This window comes from Coccidioides immitis (genome assembly GCF_000149335.2).
Source record: "Coccidioides immitis RS genomic scaffold supercont3.6, whole genome shotgun sequence".
Classification (NCBI taxonomy): Eukaryota; Fungi; Ascomycota; class Eurotiomycetes; order Onygenales; family Onygenaceae; genus Coccidioides; species Coccidioides immitis.
Genome location: NW_004504312.1, coordinates 3,187,054 through 3,203,008, shown reverse-complemented (window position 1 = coordinate 3,203,008; position 15,955 = coordinate 3,187,054). Strand labels below are relative to the sequence as shown.

Here is a 15,955-nt window from a genome sequence, read left to right as displayed (position 1 = left end):
GGGATCTGAAAGCGATGGGATTCGGTGGTAAAAGATGGAGACGTCGGATTTAACATAACCAACTCCGGTAGTGCGATGCTTGAGGTCCCGCACATCCTATCTTACACCGGGAAAATAGCATCCTCGACTCGACTCTGGTCGATTTCACTGTCATAGCCATCGCCCGTACAAAGCAAAGCGACTGTGAAAAATGGCTGCCCGAAAGGGTATCATGTCGCCCGAGGTGAAGAACCTTAATCCTCCAAAGTATGATCCCATCTCTCTTGACGAGCTCAGCCGATCCGATGGTACGTCGAGCGTCCGTCCTTGTCGTTTTCAAAGCACGGATTTGATATTTATGGTTAGCATTATCCTAACCTAGCGGGGCAAATGGCCCTATCCAACAAACAGGTAAAGATCCCAGCCGCCCGACCCTCGTCGCGATCAAAGGAATCGTCTTTGATGTCTCTGGAAACCCCGCCTATAAACCTGGTGGAAACTACAATGGTAAACTAACGCGAAAGATCCCACCCGGGCTTTGTATCGCATATACGCTGACTTGTGGACAACACAGTCTTTGCCGGAAAAGATGCCTCGCGCGCTCTAGCACGCTCGTCCCTGAAGCCGGAAGATTGCCGACCGGAATGGCAGGATTTGGAGGATAAGGAAAAGGGCGTTCTTGAAGAATGGTTTTCATTTTTCAGTAAGAGATATAATATTGTTGGAAAGGTGGAAGGGGCATCGAATATTTAACAAACATGAATGCGATGGATGGTATGGTGGAACCCAAGTAATTGAAGCGGGCGTGATGCCTTTGAATGATTCAAGGCAGGCATGGCAGGTTCAGCTGGTTCTTGAATCGACGTATATAGGTGGAGCGTAAGACTGACCCCTTAAGAGATACGATTTGCTCCTATCGTGTATTTTGGGTATACATCATTGGTGGGGATGCCGCATGTTAAATACGCCCAGAGCTACTCCGTAAGCATTGTGAGGATTGGAGGCTGTAGATAGCCCGTAATAACTACAGCGAGTATATACAGAACAGACATCGTCACAGAAAGGAAATCCTTCTTTTCTTGAGATGAAAGCCTGTTTGCTAATTGACAAGTTGGGTGTCTTGGGACCATGTAAGACCAATGCCCTTATTTCCCTTTTCTCGTTTTCCTCAGCATGCGTTTTTTCGCAATTATACGGTTCCTTTTCGCGATATGATTCTGATCATCCGATTTATCCGCACCATTGGACGCCTGCGTTGAGGATTTGGCCTTCTTCGCGTTGCGTGCATCTGCTGATCGATCACCTCGTTTCCTCTTCAATTCACGTTTTGCTCCTCCAGAGCTGTTAACAGCATCCGAGCCTTCCCTAGTCGACGTTTTCTTTTCATTTTGAGTGCGATCTTTCATTTCCGCTTCTTGCCTTCGCTTCACTACCTGCGCATTTTCAATGGCAAATTCCACAATAAGGCGCTTCTTTTTCTCGTCCGGGTCGATTTTCGAAGACCCAGGTGATACACCCACAGCGTAGCCATTCAACCATCGTAAACCCATCAATGCGGATCTATGAGAAGTATACTCGATAAATCCGTATCCTCTGCTGCGTCCTGCTCCGCTTGTGTCTGAGATCTTGCTACCTTCTCTTCCTTCAAATATTACTTTGGCTTGTTTCACAATTCCCTTTCCCTTAATTTTCCGTAGTTTTTCCTGCTCTTTCATGAGTTCAGCACTCCTGGAGAGCTCTTCTTTTGATAATGGCTGGCGGTGACCACTCTTGACATCCTTTGCGAAACCGACGACGGCCTCCCGTGCTAGCTGCTTTAGAACCTTGGAATCAACATGCCTTGGAATATTTCGAACCGAAAGTCGAGTAAGGCTAATATGCAACATTGGGTTGCTTTTTATGAGCTTCTGTCGCTGTTTGGCACTGGCTTCTCTCATTTTAACTTCGGATGGAGATAACTTGGAATATAAGGGTGAATTTGTAGGAATCGTTCCTTCAGATAATAGGTAGAGTCTCCGTTTATCTTTATCTCGGGCATCACGACGCGAGGATCCTTCAGCTTCAAGCCTACTCGCTTCCTTCCGACTTACTGCCTGGGATACTTGTAACACACGACCATCTATGGTGTATTTGCCTGAAGGATCCGCTTGCTCATTTTCAAGGACAGACTTCTTGATTGCAAAGGCAGATTTTTGCTTCGAATCCTTAGATAGTACTTCTTCTGTCCGCTTCGGTGATTCACGGATGCATGCTTTAGCTTCGTCTTCCTTCCAGAAACAGACAAAACCAGTTCCCCTAGGACGGTCGGTTTCAGGATCAACGACTATTCTTGCGTAACGAACGGCGCCGAACCGGGTAAAATGTTCATAAAGGGTCTCGTCCGTGGCGCTGAAAGGGAGGTTTCGAATGAACACGGTGGACGCATTTCGATCATCATCACCGTCTTCTTCCTCGTCATCGTCATCCTCTTGCTCCTCGTCTTCTTCACCTTCTTCGTCTCCTGAGCCATGGAAGTCAACGTCTTCCATTTCAGCGTCAACATCCGTGCCTGGTTCAATGGCATCATCTGATTTGGCAGAGTCGTTCTCTACTCCAGAATGTCCATCAACTCCGTTTTCCACAGCCGTCTGTCCATCTTCTAGTTTCCCTGCCGTATTGTCTGTAGGCTGTTGCAAAGTATCCCAAACCTCTTTATCAACGGCCCAATCCACCGCTAACGTCCTTCCGTCTACTTCTTTTCCGTTAACTCCCTCAAGCGCTTTCTCGGCATTCTTCTTCCCTCTCATTACAACGAAACCAAAGCCGGCATGGCGGGATCCCTTCTTTGGAATAACAGCATGTTTCACTTTGCCATAGCTTCTAAAGAGCACAGCTAATTGTTCGGGTTCCCCCACGCTCCATGGCAGGTTTCGAACAATAAGCTTTGGCGGTTGGGCTTCTTTTCTCCGTTGCTCCCTTTCTTCCTTCAGCTTTGTCGCCTCAGCAGAAGGCACACTTTTCCCAATTTTTTCATCAATCTCTCTGTGGCGCGGCTCAGCGACTTCGATTTTCAGTTTCCGACCGTCAAACACGGAACCATTCAATTCCCCTAGAGCTCGCTGGGCATCTTCAACATCTGCAAAAGTCACAAATCCATAACCCTTGCATTGCTTTGTTTGCGGATCGGCAACAGCTGTGGCATGTTTTATAGGATAGGATTGTGAAAAGTATTCCGTTAACGACTCTGTGGTTGCGGACGGGGGTAATGATCGCACGAAAAGCGTTCTGCGATGGGCTTTCTTTGAGGATGAATGAGCTTCTCCCTTGGGAGATTCGCTCTTCTGACCATCCTGTGGAGTTTGTGGCTCCGATTCCAAATTGGTGCTGTCAGACAGGCGTCTTCTTTTGCGTGTTTCCATCATTGTTCGCCTGCTGATAAACTTGATTTCCGCTCGTGTCGTGGGCTGAAGCTTTCAAAGAAAATATTAAAGTTCTCTGCTGTATGGAGAATTATCAGTTACAATACGGTACAATTGCCTGTAAGAAATAGTCAATCGGCGCTTATCTCCGCTGTTCCCGAGCTCCATCTCGGCTTCAACAAAGATGCAACACAAAGGGGCCACTGTTACAGCTTGAGCACGATGGAAGAAGACTTTGGTGAAATTCCGGATTTCGATTCTTTGGCCGCGACTGACGGTACAATACCGGCGCCCGCACCCCAAGTGCCTCCCGCAAAGCCTCCCGTCCAGTCGAACAGAATCCAACAGCCAAAGCCACAAGTTATAGCTAATCGCAGCGCTCGTTCCGCCATCCTTGTTTCCGCACGGCAGAAAGGAAATCCAATTCTGAATCATGTGCGCCTTCTACCTTGGGAATATGCCGATATCCCGGCGGATTACGTCCTTGGGGCGACGACTTGTGCGCTTTTCCTCTCGCTAAAATATCACCGTCTACACCCTGAATATGTCTATTCCCGGATAAAGCTATTAGGTGGAAAATATGATTTACGTATTTTATTGATTATGGTGGACGTACCAAACCATGAGGATAGTTTGAAAGAGCTATCTAAAGCCTCCGTTGTGAATAACCTGACTCTCATTTTATGCTGGTCTGCAGCGGAAGCTGGCCACTACCTGGAGCTATTTAAATCGTCGGAGAATGCACCACCAACTGCAATACGATCTCAACAGCCACATTCGTACAAAGATAGCTTGGTGGAATTTATTACCACCCCAAAGCGCATCAATAAGTCGGATGCTGCTAGTTTGATTTCTACATTTGGAAGCTTGCGAGCAGCGATCAATGCCCAGCCAGAACAGATAAACTCGGTCCCTGGCTGGGGAGAGAAAAAGGTTAGTCAGTGGACAAATGCCGTGAAGGAAGACTTTAGAACACGAGCGGTGACAACGAAAACGGCTGCTTCCAGAATAAGTGTTGGCGCGGAAGACGCCAAAACGCAAACTCGAGCTGGTGCCGAACCAGGGTACATGAGTGAGCTTTTCAACAAAGCAGTCGAGCAAGAACGGATCAATGCCCATTCAAACACCAGAAAAGATATACGTGAGCCATCACTTGTGATAGGATCGGGCGAGAGTGTCGCCTGTACAACTGATACTAGCAATCGATGCACAAAAGAAATTGAAAATGGACAAGAGGAAATTAACGATGGCATCATGGCCGCGCTGGCAAGGTTAAGGAAGGGAAAATGAAATTTGCTGAGAATACATCGAACAACACAGAGAAGGAATTGTTTTTGATACCCAAGTGGAGGTCGCCTAATGTGTAGCTCAAAGAATGATGGCTCGGGTGGAAATCCATGAAGATGATGTGCTTTTGCTCCACAGACAAAGGCATTTAAAGGAGCTACACCATTAACTCTATAGATATATAGAGGCCTGATTGACCCCAACATGGATTGTAAGGGGATTCATCCTGCAATTGTTCACATATCCCACAGTTCAACCCCTGGGTTGTGTATGGTGACATACACCATAATTACCTCACAGAATAATGTGAAGAACATTTTTGCACTAATTTTGACAGATTTTATCACAGGTATTCCTGCATTCTTAGGCTGGGGGATTTGCATCTTTCATCAGTTGAATTGCTGGAACAATAAGGATGATAATTGCGGACTCGTAATTTTCGATGCCCCAACTCTGTATTATTTCGGGTTCGATCATTTGTTCTAGATGTAATTTTTGCGGATCGGGTGTCTAAAAATAGCATGATCACGTGGAGATACGTTCTCCACTTTGTCAGATTTGGAAATGTGTCTCTGAACCTCATTCCTGACCCGCCTTGGAACTTGGATGGCAGAAGTCATTGAACGGTGAGTATTGCTACAATTGAATTCCGCTTCAGACGCTCTGAATGAGCAGATGCTAGATGCCGCAATCAATGGCCCTTCCCTAATCCTGTGATCCCGACGGTTGCCGATCTTCTGGCAGAAAAATCCCAACGGAAGATGGAATTATGGGAAAGGCTGCCAGGAGTACTTCTGCTCGTGGTAGAGCACCCGATTTAAGCGGCCCAGATAACAATGATGGGAATGACTTTAGGATGTCGAGTGTCCTGCAGACGAGCACCGATCTAGCTCCTACTCGCGCCAATCAAGCTCGAGAGCCAACTCCGCCCTCCAAGGGCAGAGAGGGTCCTAGGAAGTTTGAATTCGTCCTGGTCACAGATTCCGAATCCCGTAGGCAGGTTCGCCGCTATGCAATGCGACAATATGTTCATCAGCGCCGCCTGGACGGTATTGCCCGGCTAGAGTCGAACAAGGCAAGGGTCCGTGGATGGACGACCACAGGAGCTGGCAGCGATGGCATCTCTTCGCCAGCGATTAAACAAGAGGACCACGAAAGCTCCTGCGACTCGAAAAATATTTCCAATTCCGAGTCCAGCGGGAGCTCTATCGACTTCGGGGAATTAGACGCACTCGCTTTGTTCGCTCCGCGAACCGATGAGGAGATCAGGGAACGGGAACCATTTCGTGGATTGCCGGGTTTAGATCCACAAGCCGGTCCAAGCTCTGGAGTTATAGACCCTTTTGATAGTTATCCGCTGGCGTTGAGAAAGGGTGACCATAATCTTATACCTCACTGTAAGTTGCCACGTATTCGCTGATCGCCTGTATGGTCCTCTTCGGATTTATGTATAATTCCAGAGTGGTATTAGCTATTATAAACTTTGTACTCACAGCGTTAGAAGTTATTACGAGATACCCCCTTATGATGTACAAGATGGGCCATGCGCACCAACTTAATCCGATTAGAGCGATATTCCATCGGGTTGCGATTCACGACCCCGTTCCTTTTCAGGCCATGCTAGCTGTCGCGTCGAAACATATGGCTGGCGTTCATGGTCAAACTGACACAGTGCTGTCCCTAACCCACAAAATGCGTGCGTTGAGACTGCTAAATGAACGTTTAAAGAATGATCCTTGGGGAAAGCACGAAGGTACCATATATACAGCAGCGAGCATGGCTGTAATTGAAGTACGCGCTCTCTTTGTCATATTAAATTTTCGACCTGAAAATCTCTGAAATTGCTGATATATAACTTTCTCAGAAATGGTCTAAAGCTGATAGCGTTGAAAGCTTGCACATTCGTGGGCTTATACAACTACTAAAGAGACGTGGTGGAATGCGAGGGATGCGTATAGCAGGCCCAACAAGTCAATTCATGGAAAAGATCCTTTATTGGTATGCATTTCACTTCCAGTTCGGTTTTACAACCATCACCTTTTAACAAACAGGCTACAGGGTGGATTTTAGCTGTGCGCCAAGTGCCATTGTTGGTACCTCCCTTCCATGGACAGGAAATACCCCAGACATAGCCCCTACGCTTCCGTTTATGGTCCCAAGACTTTGTTTGGACACATCAGCCCTTTCCGATGATCAAGAAATCACTAGCATTCTTCAATCTTGTGAGGATTTCTTTTCGTTCTTCCATTCACTTAATAAGCTGCAGCAATTCCTCCTTGGCCCTTCTTCTTTATCGAAAATCGGGGATTTGGAGCAAGACAGTCTACCCAAAAACAGGGCACCTTTTGACAGCCTCTCGCCACTATATAATATTCTGTCGTCCCTTCCAGATTACGATCACGGCATACGTGATATTCGCTATATTGATGAGCATTGCTGCATGGCATGCTTGCTATATCTTAATCTTGCGCTTTACGACTACTATTTGACCTCCCGAAATTTTAACGATTATTTGGCGTGGATCAATTTTGAAGTTAGAAAGCTCAATCCCAACGGCGGTGCTAGCATCGCATCTATACTTTGGATATTCTTGGATAACGGTGGCTTCCCAGGCGGGGAAATATCGGATCATGGTGAGCGAAATTGGCTCGTATCTCGAATGTTACGAGTTGCCAAACGATACAAGCGTACAGGACCTAGAGATATGTGGGATTGTCTCCGCTCAACGCTCTTGGGGTTCCTGACTATACATCAGGAATGTGGGATCGGCGACGACTCCGTTGGCCCGGTAGAACTGAGCGCTCGGAGACGCTGGCGACATAATAAACCTATGATCATACTAGAGGAGGCCAGGTTACGCGAAATGATGCTTGATCAGCTTCGTACTAGTCTTCCCACCCCCTGATTCTGGTACCTAAAATATCTATTATGTGGAATCCTTATGTAGTGTTGCCTTTACGATGTTTTCGGAATAACGAGATACCCCGGAGCAGTATTGCTTGTGTGTAAGGAGTTTGGCCGCTTTGGGTACATTTCGAGGGCCATTCTTCCTGCCTTCGACTCCAGTCCTATTTTATATAACCTGATTGTTTTCCATTGTTGCTACCTATTTCCTGCATTCTGAACATATGACTGTTGTTCCTGAGATGTGGATATACAGGTTGACACACACTGACCAGCCGTTGCGTGGCACAAAGATCTTTTTGAAAATTTAACAGGCCCTACCTACAGAGTACATAACTAGTTAGTACATCAATCTAAATGTTCAAAGCTCCACTGATCTGTTTACTTCAGCAGCTTCCAAAAATGCTACATTAAAAATTGAGCCTTGGGAATCAGCCAATAACTCAGAAACTCCCTATCTGTTCCCTGGGGATCTGAATGAAAACCTGCCTGTGATGCATGCTCCTGTCGGCCAGAGCATTTGCTGACACCAGGGCAATTGCGTCATACCACGTGATACACTTGGAGGTGCAGGCGGTGGGCTTGAAGGTTGTGTTTTTCCCTGCCCCTCCATGTAGTTAAGCTCGAAAGAAGTGTCCTTAAGTACTCCGTACTTCGAGTGTGAAGTTTATTTTTCCTATGGAAGAAAAATAACGTACCCTTGACAATCGACCTTTCAGCGATAAACCGAGCCTCTACACTAAAGTTGACACAGTTAATTTCGACTATCATGGCTTCCTCCGAGTTCGATGTCTATCAATCCCCGCTCAATACTCGCTATTGTAGCGCGGAGATGAAGCATCTCTTCTCTGCCCGGAAACGATTCTCCACATGGCGCCAGTTATGGACATGGCTGGCGGAGGCAGAACAGCAATTGGGAATAAATATAACTGATGAGGCGTTGGAGCAGATGCGTGCCCATCAGACCATTACAGATCAAGAGCTTGCCGATGCTGCAGTGGAAGAAAAGCGCAGACGACACGATGTGATGGCACATGTCCACGTATGAATCCTAGTGAACCCGGTGAATCCACGATCTGATATGAGATCCAAATGCTAATTCTGCTCTCAGGTCTACGGACAAACTTGCCCCGCCGCCGCTCCTATCATTCACCTTGGCGCGACATCGTGCTATGTCACTGATAATGCGGACTTGTAAGGACCCCATTATGGCCGTCAGCTTGATAGTATCATTAAAAGAGGATTAGGATCTTCCTTCGTGACGGCCTGGATATACTCCTCAAGAAGTTGGCTACTGTTATTGCAAGGCTGTCCGAGTTTGCAAAGCAGTATAAGGATCTTCCCTGCCTAGCATACACTCATGGTGTGTCATTTCAAGAGCAGCTGACACGCATTTGCTAACTATCTCTCCAGGCCAACCTGCGCAACTCACCACAGTTGGTAGGGCTCTTTACCCTTCTTTTCCATTTCTTAATTTTTATTTTTATTTATTTTAGCCCTTAGTAGAGTTGATGATGGGAGTGAAGTATTAACTTACAACAGGCAAAAGAATGTGCCTCTTCATTACAGATCTGTTGATGGTATGTGTAGCCACTAAACTGTGCCAGGGGTCTACTAATTGCTTTACAGGACCTCCATAATCTTGAACATGCTAAGAAATCCCTTCTTTCTTGGTTTCGAGGTTGCAAAGGTACCACTGGGACGCAGGCGTCATTCCTCCAAATCTTTCATGGCAAGGATGACCTCGTTGAACGCCTTGATGAACTTGTGACAGAGAAAGCTGGTTTTGATAAGGCCTTCACCATCACTTCTCAAACATACACGAGAAAAGTGGATACCAATATCATCAACTATCTTGGAGAGTTCGGGGCTACTTGGTAATTACCCTTTTGAATGTGTAGATGTTTTAGCTTTCTAATATTTTTGATAGCGAGCGTATCGGAGGCGACATTCGTCGTTTGGCGGCGATGAAAGAGATGGAAGAGCCGTTCGAAAAAGACCAGATTGGCTCGTCTGCGATGGCCTACAAAAGGTTAGTTAAATCTACGAGTGTGCAGTAAAATAAGCATTTTTTATTCTTTGCTGACTTCTAAAAGAAACCCCATGCGCTCGGAGCGCCTCTGCTCTCTCGGGCGTCATCTGCAATGTTTAACCCAAAATGGACTCACTAACTATGCTGCTCAGGTATGGGCTGTGACAAACCTTTCGAAGGCTGAACTAACAGCATACAGTGGTTTGAACGTAGCTTGGACGACTCTGCTAATCGTCGCATTACTCTTCCTGAGGCCTTTCTTACAGCCGATGCATGCCTGATACTATTAGATAACATATCAAACGGTTTAGTCGTCTACGAGAAGGTTATTGCTTCTCGAGTTGCTGCTGAACTTCCCTTTATGGCCACCGAGGTGCTGTGTAGCCCATGTTTTCCTCTTTTTTGTCGACTTGAAGAACCTTAACTCTAATTTTGTTCTAGAATGTCATCATGGCTTTGGCACGCCATGGCGTAAGCCGCCAAGAAAGCCATGAGGAAATCCGGGTGCTGTCTCACCAAGCCGCGGCAGTTGTGAAGAACGAAGGCGGACAAAACGACCTGATTGAACGAATCAAGCGGACAGCTTTTTTCAAACCAATTATCGGCGAGCTCGATGAACTCTTGGACCCGAGCAGCTTCATTGGCAGGGCACCTCAGCAAGTGGAGAAATTCATTACTGAAGAAGTTGACAGGGCTCTTGAGCAATATAAAATTGATGTAAGACTTGCCCTCGGAGTTCTTGATTTTGTATGCTGACAAGAATCCTACTTTAGCTCCTCAATACTGCGGCGGCAGACCTCAAGGTCTAAGAACCTTCAAAGACCGTTACATTGGTTGCAGCGCGCCAACAGATTTGTTTAGAGTACACCAAAAGGAGTTCCTTCTGCTCTTTGTAGAAAAAACTAAGGTTTATAAAAGCAATTGGATGATACACATATAAATAAGTTGATGTTTGTGGCGTATATATAATTGTGCCACCAACGATCCCTTCAAACTAGTTACTAGTTAGAGCGGATAAACTGTTCAAAGGGAGGCATTGGTAACTAGTCAAAGGTGGCATTGCCTACCCTGTAAACAGCGACATCGCATGCATTATATCATGGTCCATAGCACTGATAAATCAATGATAGAAAAAGGACCTGCCTCACGCACAGAGACAACTAATCCTCCGTACGCCTCAGAGAAACCGAGGACGTGGTTAAGAAGGGCTTGGCACGGCCCGCCTTGTCAACTTACTACTAGCTAGTTAGTCACTGGTCACAGCAAAGGATCTAAAATTTGTAGGAGCCTGGAGGCTAGCGGCAGAAGACTTGTGGAACTTTCACCACTCAATCTCCAAACACATTGTGAATAATTCAATGGAAAAGGAAGAATGGCGGTTCCTGGATGTATCAGGATCTATCTAAGCAACACTTCACCCTGCTGAACAAACTCAGACTTGGGCGTCCCGCACGTCATCCAGTCCAGCCTTCTTGGAGTTACCGGCCAGGTGTATACACAACATAAATATTCGAAATGGATTCCGAAAGCAATAATGGAGGTCCATCGGCTGAGCGACCTGTCTTAGCTTCTCGCGCGGTAAAACAATTAAAAGCACCCCTTGTTGAATGCGCAGCTACAATGCACTAACAATGTCTCCAATAGTGTGACAATTGTCGTGTCCGTAAGGTCAGAAGAGTGGATATAGACATCATCATTCCGCCCGCCTTGCTGTAGTTATGGTTGCTAAAAGTGGATCTACAGATCAAATGTGATAGAGCTTCTCCATGTTCAAACTGCCGGATCGCGAAGAGTATCTGTCGAACCTCCCCAAGAGTAAAAGAGCAGCGCCAGAGGGTTTTGATATCGCATCAATAGTATGACTCGCTGTTGTCTAACGTGCCACTATAAGCGTCTAATACCATCCAGCGAGAAGAAAATAGAGACCATAGACGAGAGGCTTACGAGCATTGAGCGCCTTCTACAAGATCTCGCGTTATCCATCCCGACTTCAAGCCAAGCGCCACCCAACACCCGACAGTCAAGCGACCATTCACGACAAAATGACGGCGCAAAGGTCCGTTCGGTCATCCAAAAATCAGAGGCAACCACCCCGAGTGCGCATTTTGAAGGAGAATCCGCCCTCAGTGCGCATTCGGTTCTTGCAAGTGCTATTTTCGAACAGACGATGGGAAGTAGTCCGAATATAGAGCAGAATCCAGCCATGATCCAAGCCCTATCGTCATTGCGAGATATTGTGAAAGGGCAAACTCGTCCCTGTGGGATGCATGTACTGCGATTTCCTGGCCAGTCACCGGGGAAAAGACTTGATCTCTCTCAGCTGGAGCTACCCCCCTTGGATATTGTCCTTTCAATGCTTCGGCTTTCGAAAGGCATGCCTCTATTTATTCCCTTTGCAGCAAACCTTAACTTACTTGTCCTAGATCATTATCCTATTTTTTTTCTCACCGTTCCGATGTTGGATTTGCCGTCCTTCACTCAACTTTGCAAAGATTTATATTTTTGCACCGACGAGTACTCTAGTGCCCAGTTTGCTACTGTTAACTGCGCACTTTCGTATCTTTTCAAAGAATACACATATTATGGACCGAATGGCACATTAAAGGACAAATTTAACGAATACTCTGATATGTGTAGATTGAATTTTGAAACCATTATTAGCAGTTTTGACCTGTTTGTGGAGCCAAACTACGATAATATTCTAGCGCTCGCTTTTGGAGTGTGTTTCCCCATCCTCCATAGACCTTGTCTCAAGTGCTGACAGTATAAAGGCCTTTCATGCAACTGAACTTTCCAAAACTTCGCTTTGTTGGAATTTCACTGCCGTGGCAGCTCGAATGTGCCAGAGTTTGGGCTATCACCGTACATTCCCCAGAAGGGACGAGAGTGGAGGGGATACTCCTACCAATGTTACAAGAGAAAGATCACTTTTTTGGTTCATATATATGATGGATAAAAGCATGTCTTTATGTTTGGGCAGAACCTCTACTCTCCAGGATTATGATATCGCGGTTGAATACCCGGAATTGCCAGATGATCCTGGCCTACGCCCCTGGCGCCTGCTTTACCAATATTGGACTGAATACAGCAAAATTGTGGGCAGAGTCTACGAACTTCTCTTCTCTGCCCGGGCGTTATGCGATAGTGCGGCAGAACGTTCGAGGAAAGCCCAGAAGCTCGAGGAAGAAATCAAAGATTGGCGCACCACAATGGCCCGATTTGAACCAGGCGACGCATACCACGCTTTCTTTTTTGGTTGGATGATCCCAGGCGCAGACCTGAGTTACTATTTGCTTCTTACTTTGGTATATCGCGCGCTCCCGCCTACACAACCGCCAGAAACTCCGTCCGGCCTGAGTTTACTCTGTGTAGAGTCTGCTAGACGAGCCCTACAACTTCACCAACATGTCATGTTGACATTTCGTGCGAAAGACACGTATGTGATGAAAGGATATGTAGATTGGTACGTGCTTCTCTTTTCTACCCGATTATCCTCATGGCCCTCCAAATCTGAGTTGGTACGGTCACATTGATTTATAACATACTCATAGGACCATTTTGCAATGCCCTTTCGTTCCCTTCCTGGTAATTTTCTGTCACACCATATCCTCGGGTGACCTGGACGATTTGAAATTGCTCGAAGAGGTCGCAACCAGTCTACAGGCTGCAGGGAGTCTTTCAGAAGGTGCTGAGCGATTGTATCGCTTGTGTATGGTGTTCTATCAGGTTGCGAAGGTATACGTGGATGCAAAACGCCAGGAAGTTGAGAACACAAATACCACCTCGGAATACCAACCAATTGCTTATCCGGGTGAGCAATTCGACAGTTATTTGAACGCTCTTGGCCTGGGACCGTCTTTGGCACCTTCAATGCTAAGAGGGCATGCCGATATTGGCAATAATGACGGCGTAGAAGCAATTCCTGAACTTTTTGACGTTGAGATGGCGCAGTCTTTAGAAGACTGGTATTTGGGCAACAGGCATATGATGGGATTGCTAGAGTCGGACTTTTGAAACAATACCTGACTCGTGTAATATAAATGAGGCGTCATCCCTAGGTGGGATCGTTGGTTAGGCTTTTCCGTACCCCATACGAAGCACTTTGAAGGAATAAATTCCACCTTGATGGCCCGCCGGCCGAGGTTCCCAGCGACCAACGCCGTTTGCTCTTCGAAGTTGCCAAGACTGTTAATAAGCGTACCTTTCCTATTCTGGTCTAGCACTGGAATAAGCAGAACAAAAACCAAACGCAGCATTTTCCGAATCCAAGATTTCTTCTTTTCTTCTCCTAACTCCTCGCTCGAAGAATCGCATTCAAAGCTTACGCACAGGACTCTCAACTCGAGATCGTCCATACCATATAGCTTTGGGAGAAAGTCCCCGGGCACCCTGCACAACATACTGTGTCAGGCAATGCGGAAACGCGCCGCCATAAAAGCAATTGATAGCGGCTGATGTCTTTCCTTGCCTCCTATCATCGACTCGACCCTAGCCGCGTGAGCCGTCCGCACTCCTTTCCGATATTCCATGGTTCCTGCTGGAGTAGGTTTCGCTTGGTTTGCTTCAAGACCACCGTCTCGTTTCGACGGGACGGACCAGGACGATGATATGAGTCCGCGCTTGGGGTACTTCATTCGAAGCTATTGGTCCTTCTGGGTTCTCTCTGGGTACCGGGTGGGAGGAGGCTTCTAGGGGAAACAATGGAGTATGGTGATGGGGTCCAGGCAGGATACGATTGCACTTCGCCGTGGCTGGATAGCTATGCGATTGTCTTTTCGACTTTGGGCCACATGGCTCTTGGTTCGATGGATAACTCGATGGGGCTTATTCTCGAGGCGAGGAGTTAAACTTTTTTTTATCTCATTTTTCGGGTCCGTAGCTTATGGAAAGCGGTGAGAAGTCCCTAGTTCGCTTGGTGGACTATCACAGATGCCCTGTCGAAGGGGTCGGATCCAGTCCTTATGTTCAAATGACGATAACATTTTTATAGAGTCAAGCACAGAGGTCTACTGCCTTGAGCAAAGACCGTTGAAGACTATCCAAGTATCTGATGAACAGTTCACCTCGGCAGGACATGCCATGCCTGATTTTAATTTTAATTGTGTTTCTTCCAGGCGTGTCTTAAATAATCATCAATATTAATGTACATACGTAACAACGCATTTTAAAGGATCATAAGCATAATTCTTTTGTCGTCATAGTTCTTTTTTTATTGCCATAGGCCGTGCAGAGTTTTCTCCTGATGTCGCCGGCTCTTTCTGTTTAGGGGCTTTAGAAGTCAAGTACACATTCACAACACCAATAGCGTCTCCCGCAAGGGAGACGACAGTCGCGCATACGCCGCCCCAGATTTGTATGCTCACGGTGCCCAACGGCGCTCGTGGGAAAGACAGGACCCATTCAACCTGCCATGGGATCCATCCACGAGGAAGTTCGAATATCGGTGTTTTCGAGCACCAGAACTGAAGGAAAAGCTTCAAACCAGTGGTACTGAAGAATCTAATCGATTTAACTGCTAAGTCAAACGAGGACTTGTGCTTGCCAAGCGCTTTATCTGGATATACCAAAGACTGAATTAGTATTCGTGCCTGCCATCTCGCATAGGACACGGGTGATAAGAGGATACCAGCTAAAGCTCGGGAGTGGGAGGGGGAACGGGACGCACTTTTCGCCTCGTACTCTTCCATAGTCTTATCGTGACGTCTTCTTAATTTAGCCCACTTGGCAAACTCATCCTGCGAACTCGTGGCATTCATTTCTCGTTTGAGCTGCATGACTTCCCGCTTCAGCCGCCTTTGCTCGTTCGCTGTTTGCGATGTCTGGTTGGGAAGTTTGAGATAGAGTAACCATAGCTATTTAAAAAACAAAATTAGCCCTTAAACTAGAAGAAATCCTCCGACGGCCCAAAGACAAGCCAACAATCAGACACTAGAATCTGTGTGCCAGTGATCGTGTCTCCGGCTAATGATCGAGGGACATAAGAGAACTCATACTAGACTGTCTATGGTATTAGCGCCAATTGTGTTAATTAGATAGGTCACGACATGAATGATCAGGACGATAATGAGGAGAGAAGGCATGATGACAGTGTCCAGGAGGAATCAGTTGAAAAGGTCTGAGGCGCTTTGGCGGCAGTGCATTGGCAGGTGGTGGATGAATGTCTATACAATGAGAAGATCCGGAAAAATGGTTTATAGGAGAGTGTCCATAGTCAAAGTTTCACACTCATGGGGGCTTCAAGTGAGAAGGGTGAACCTGGCCGTTCGATTCTCAACGTGCGTGCTGTGCGATGATGACGATAAATAAATGGGGAAAGCTTGTTTGTTTGATTTGCATCAAATGTTTGATAGGTTTG

General features: G+C 46.6%; 8 protein-coding genes across 8 annotated transcripts; 5 read left to right on the top strand and 3 right to left on the bottom strand.

The window, feature by feature from the left end:
• Positions 1-11: 11 nt before the first annotated feature.
• CIMG_11276 (progesterone binding protein) lies at positions 12-992 on the top strand. The gene is made up of 3 exons (XM_012358299.1): positions 12-287; positions 391-486; positions 554-992. Exons 1-3 carry the CDS (start codon positions 191-193, stop codon positions 730-732), a joined length of 372 nt encoding a protein of 123 aa, XP_012213722.1. The 5' UTR covers positions 12-190; the 3' UTR covers positions 733-992.
• CIMG_04199 (ribosome biogenesis protein) lies at positions 929-3,402 on the bottom strand. Its single transcript, XM_001244757.2, has one exon. It carries the CDS (start codon positions 3,378-3,380, stop codon positions 1,125-1,127), a length of 2,256 nt encoding a protein of 751 aa, XP_001244758.1. The 5' UTR covers positions 3,381-3,402; the 3' UTR covers positions 929-1,124.
• A 154-nt stretch (positions 3,403-3,556) lies between these two features.
• Positions 3,557-4,998, top strand: CIMG_04198 (DNA repair protein rad10). Its single transcript, XM_001244756.2, has one exon. The coding sequence runs from the start codon at positions 3,600-3,602 to the stop codon at positions 4,665-4,667; it is 1,068 nt and encodes a 355-aa protein (XP_001244757.1). The 5' UTR covers positions 3,557-3,599; the 3' UTR covers positions 4,668-4,998.
• A 302-nt stretch (positions 4,999-5,300) lies between these two features.
• CIMG_11275 (uncharacterized protein) lies at positions 5,301-7,940 on the top strand. Its single transcript, XM_012358298.1, has 4 exons — positions 5,301-6,061; positions 6,169-6,455; positions 6,529-6,662; positions 6,723-7,940. The coding sequence occupies exons 1-4, from the start codon at positions 5,434-5,436 to the stop codon at positions 7,567-7,569; spliced, it is 1,896 nt and encodes a 631-aa protein (XP_012213721.1). The 5' UTR covers positions 5,301-5,433; the 3' UTR covers positions 7,570-7,940.
• A 397-nt stretch (positions 7,941-8,337) lies between these two features.
• CIMG_04195 (adenylosuccinate lyase) lies at positions 8,338-10,691 on the top strand (the record flags this gene model as incomplete). The annotated part of the gene is made up of 11 exons (XM_001244753.2): positions 8,338-8,610; positions 8,680-8,762; positions 8,816-8,931; positions 8,982-9,008; positions 9,111-9,148; positions 9,198-9,445; positions 9,499-9,600; positions 9,665-9,752; positions 9,800-9,973; positions 10,042-10,317; positions 10,374-10,691. The coding sequence occupies 11 exons, from the start codon at positions 8,338-8,340 to the stop codon at positions 10,407-10,409; spliced, it is 1,461 nt and encodes a 486-aa protein (XP_001244754.1). The 3' UTR covers positions 10,410-10,691.
• A 424-nt stretch (positions 10,692-11,115) lies between these two features.
• On the top strand, positions 11,116-13,614 carry CIMG_04194 (transcription factor; the record flags this gene model as incomplete). Its single annotated transcript, XM_001244752.2, has 6 exons — positions 11,116-11,178; positions 11,245-11,268; positions 11,344-11,456; positions 11,509-12,319; positions 12,372-13,063; positions 13,152-13,614. The coding sequence occupies 6 exons, from the start codon at positions 11,116-11,118 to the stop codon at positions 13,612-13,614; spliced, it is 2,166 nt and encodes a 721-aa protein (XP_001244753.2).
• A 287-nt stretch (positions 13,615-13,901) lies between these two features.
• On the bottom strand, positions 13,902-14,798 carry CIMG_13777 (uncharacterized protein). Its single transcript, XM_004446398.1, has one exon. It carries the CDS (start codon positions 14,232-14,234, stop codon positions 14,007-14,009), a length of 228 nt encoding a protein of 75 aa, XP_004446455.1. The 5' UTR covers positions 14,235-14,798; the 3' UTR covers positions 13,902-14,006.
• CIMG_04193 (protein GET1) lies at positions 14,645-15,866 on the bottom strand. The gene is made up of 3 exons (XM_001244751.2): positions 15,594-15,866; positions 15,266-15,452; positions 14,645-15,154 (listed from the first exon to the last, which is right to left on the bottom strand). Exons 1-3 carry the CDS (start codon positions 15,678-15,680, stop codon positions 14,796-14,798), a joined length of 633 nt encoding a protein of 210 aa, XP_001244752.2. The 5' UTR covers positions 15,681-15,866; the 3' UTR covers positions 14,645-14,795.
• Positions 15,867-15,955: the final 89 nt, after the last annotated feature.